Source organism: Cystoisospora suis, assembly GCF_002600585.1.
Source record: "Cystoisospora suis strain Wien I chromosome Unknown contig_8308, whole genome shotgun sequence".
NCBI classification, from domain to species: Eukaryota; Apicomplexa; class Conoidasida; order Eucoccidiorida; family Sarcocystidae; genus Cystoisospora; species Cystoisospora suis.
Genome location: NW_027161089.1, coordinates 291 through 2,019, shown reverse-complemented (window position 1 = coordinate 2,019; position 1,729 = coordinate 291). Strand labels below are relative to the sequence as shown.

At 40.8% G+C, this 1,729-nt stretch overlaps 1 protein-coding gene across 1 annotated transcript; it reads right to left on the bottom strand.

Annotated features, from left to right (window-relative positions):
- Positions 1 to 34: 34 nt before the first annotated feature.
- CSUI_010784 (dna polymerase family b protein) lies at positions 35 to 932 on the bottom strand. Its single transcript, XM_068070885.1, has 2 exons — positions 726 to 932; positions 35 to 306 (listed from the first exon to the last, which is right to left on the bottom strand). Exons 1-2 carry the CDS (start codon positions 726 to 728, stop codon positions 88 to 90), a joined length of 222 nt encoding a protein of 73 aa, XP_067917139.1. The 5' UTR covers positions 729 to 932; the 3' UTR covers positions 35 to 87.
- Positions 933 to 1,729: the final 797 nt, after the last annotated feature.

Sequence of the window (1,729 nt, the reverse complement as noted above, 5' to 3'; positions counted from 1 at the left end):
TCTATCTATCTTCAATCTACCTCTAATCTATCTCTCTGTCTATCTTTGATCTGTGTATCATCGAGGAATTTGTAAAAAGTCAGTTAGTTAGGAGTCCCTCCTCCTTCTAGAGACAGAGAGAGGATAGGAAGAAAGACAGAAAGAAAGAGTGAGAAAGACCGTTTTGATCCTTACAGTCATTGGTATTATAGTGCATAAGGCAAGTATGAAGTTATGGATGTACTGCTCATAGAGATAATACGTCGCTACTGCATCTGATACCGAATATACGGCGAGCTCTTGAGGCCTATTCAACGCTAAAGGAACCTACGAAAACAAAGAAAGAAAGACAGAGAAGAAAGAAGAGACTTTCCTGGCTGAGAGAGCTGACGAAGATGAGGAAGGAGAAGAAGAAGAGCAATATGAAGAATGCCATTCACACACAAAGACACACAGATTAAAAAGAAAACTCACTCACTCACTCAACTACACCCATTGCAAAAGAAAAGAACAAAACAAAGAAGAGAAAGAAGAAGAAGAAAAGTCCATACACTCTCAGACCTCTCACCCGCAGAAGGCTTCAGACATCCATCGTTTCAAAGATAGATAGATAGATAGATTAAAGATAGATACGATGTGTGTTGTCGCCAGCATGTGTGTATTATGCTTGTTGTTCCTTTTGTATGGTGGATAGGTCGATGTGTGTGTGTGAGGGTGTGGGGAGGTGCGTTGTTTCTCTGACTTACCATGTCTTCAGGGTCAACTTCTACAGGATTGAATCGAAGCTTTTCTTTGCAGACACTCTTGAGAGTTCTCGATCCTTGTGGGAGATAGGAATCTCTCTCTACCCACTTGAAACAATCGATATGAATTAGCGCACTATTCCCTTGGTAGGTATCATCCGAAGAAAACGGCGTTATACCAAAGGTGGAAATAAAATCCAAACCATTCTTCTAAAAGAAAGAAAAAGAATGAGCGAGAAAGAAACAAAGACAGAAAGAAAGTGGCTAGTGTTACTTGGTTAGTAGATAAGAGAGTGGCCGGCATATCCCTTTAGATAGGGATGTAGAGAGAGAAAAGAAGGCAAGATGTATCTGACTCGAGAGAGAAGTCAATTCCAAAATCTATATCAGCACGCGTATGCATGCACATCTTATGTAGATAGCTAGACACATAGGCTGCTGTACATACACCCCCCCTCCACTTGAGTGCATGAGAGTAGCAGGTGGCGGCATCTAAGACCCACCTTACAGATGGTAGCTGTGGATCTACACCACTCTTAAAGAAAGATAGATGGCATACATACATACGAACAACTCTCTCTCTTATCATGCATACGCGTACTTCTCTCTTCCTCTCCCCACCTATCTCTCCCTATCTAACTAAATCTATCTCTTCTCCCTTTGCCTATTTATCTATCTATCTACCGTTCTCTATCCCTCTCTAGGTTGATCTTCCTATCTCTCTCATGATCCTTTGATCTCCATAACCATCTCTACATCTATCTACCTACTCATCCTACCTCCTATCTATTTCAATTCCCATACATATCTATCTTTCTATCTATCTATATCTATCTACATATCTGTATCTATCTGTTCCTCTATATTACCTTATCCTACCCATAGCATGCCTACCATCTCTTCCTCCTCTTCTCCCTTTCATTCTCACTCTTCTTCTTTTTTCTTTCTTCTGTATCCTCCTTAAGAAACCTCTCTCCATTCTATCTTCTTTGCACGAACGCTTCCTC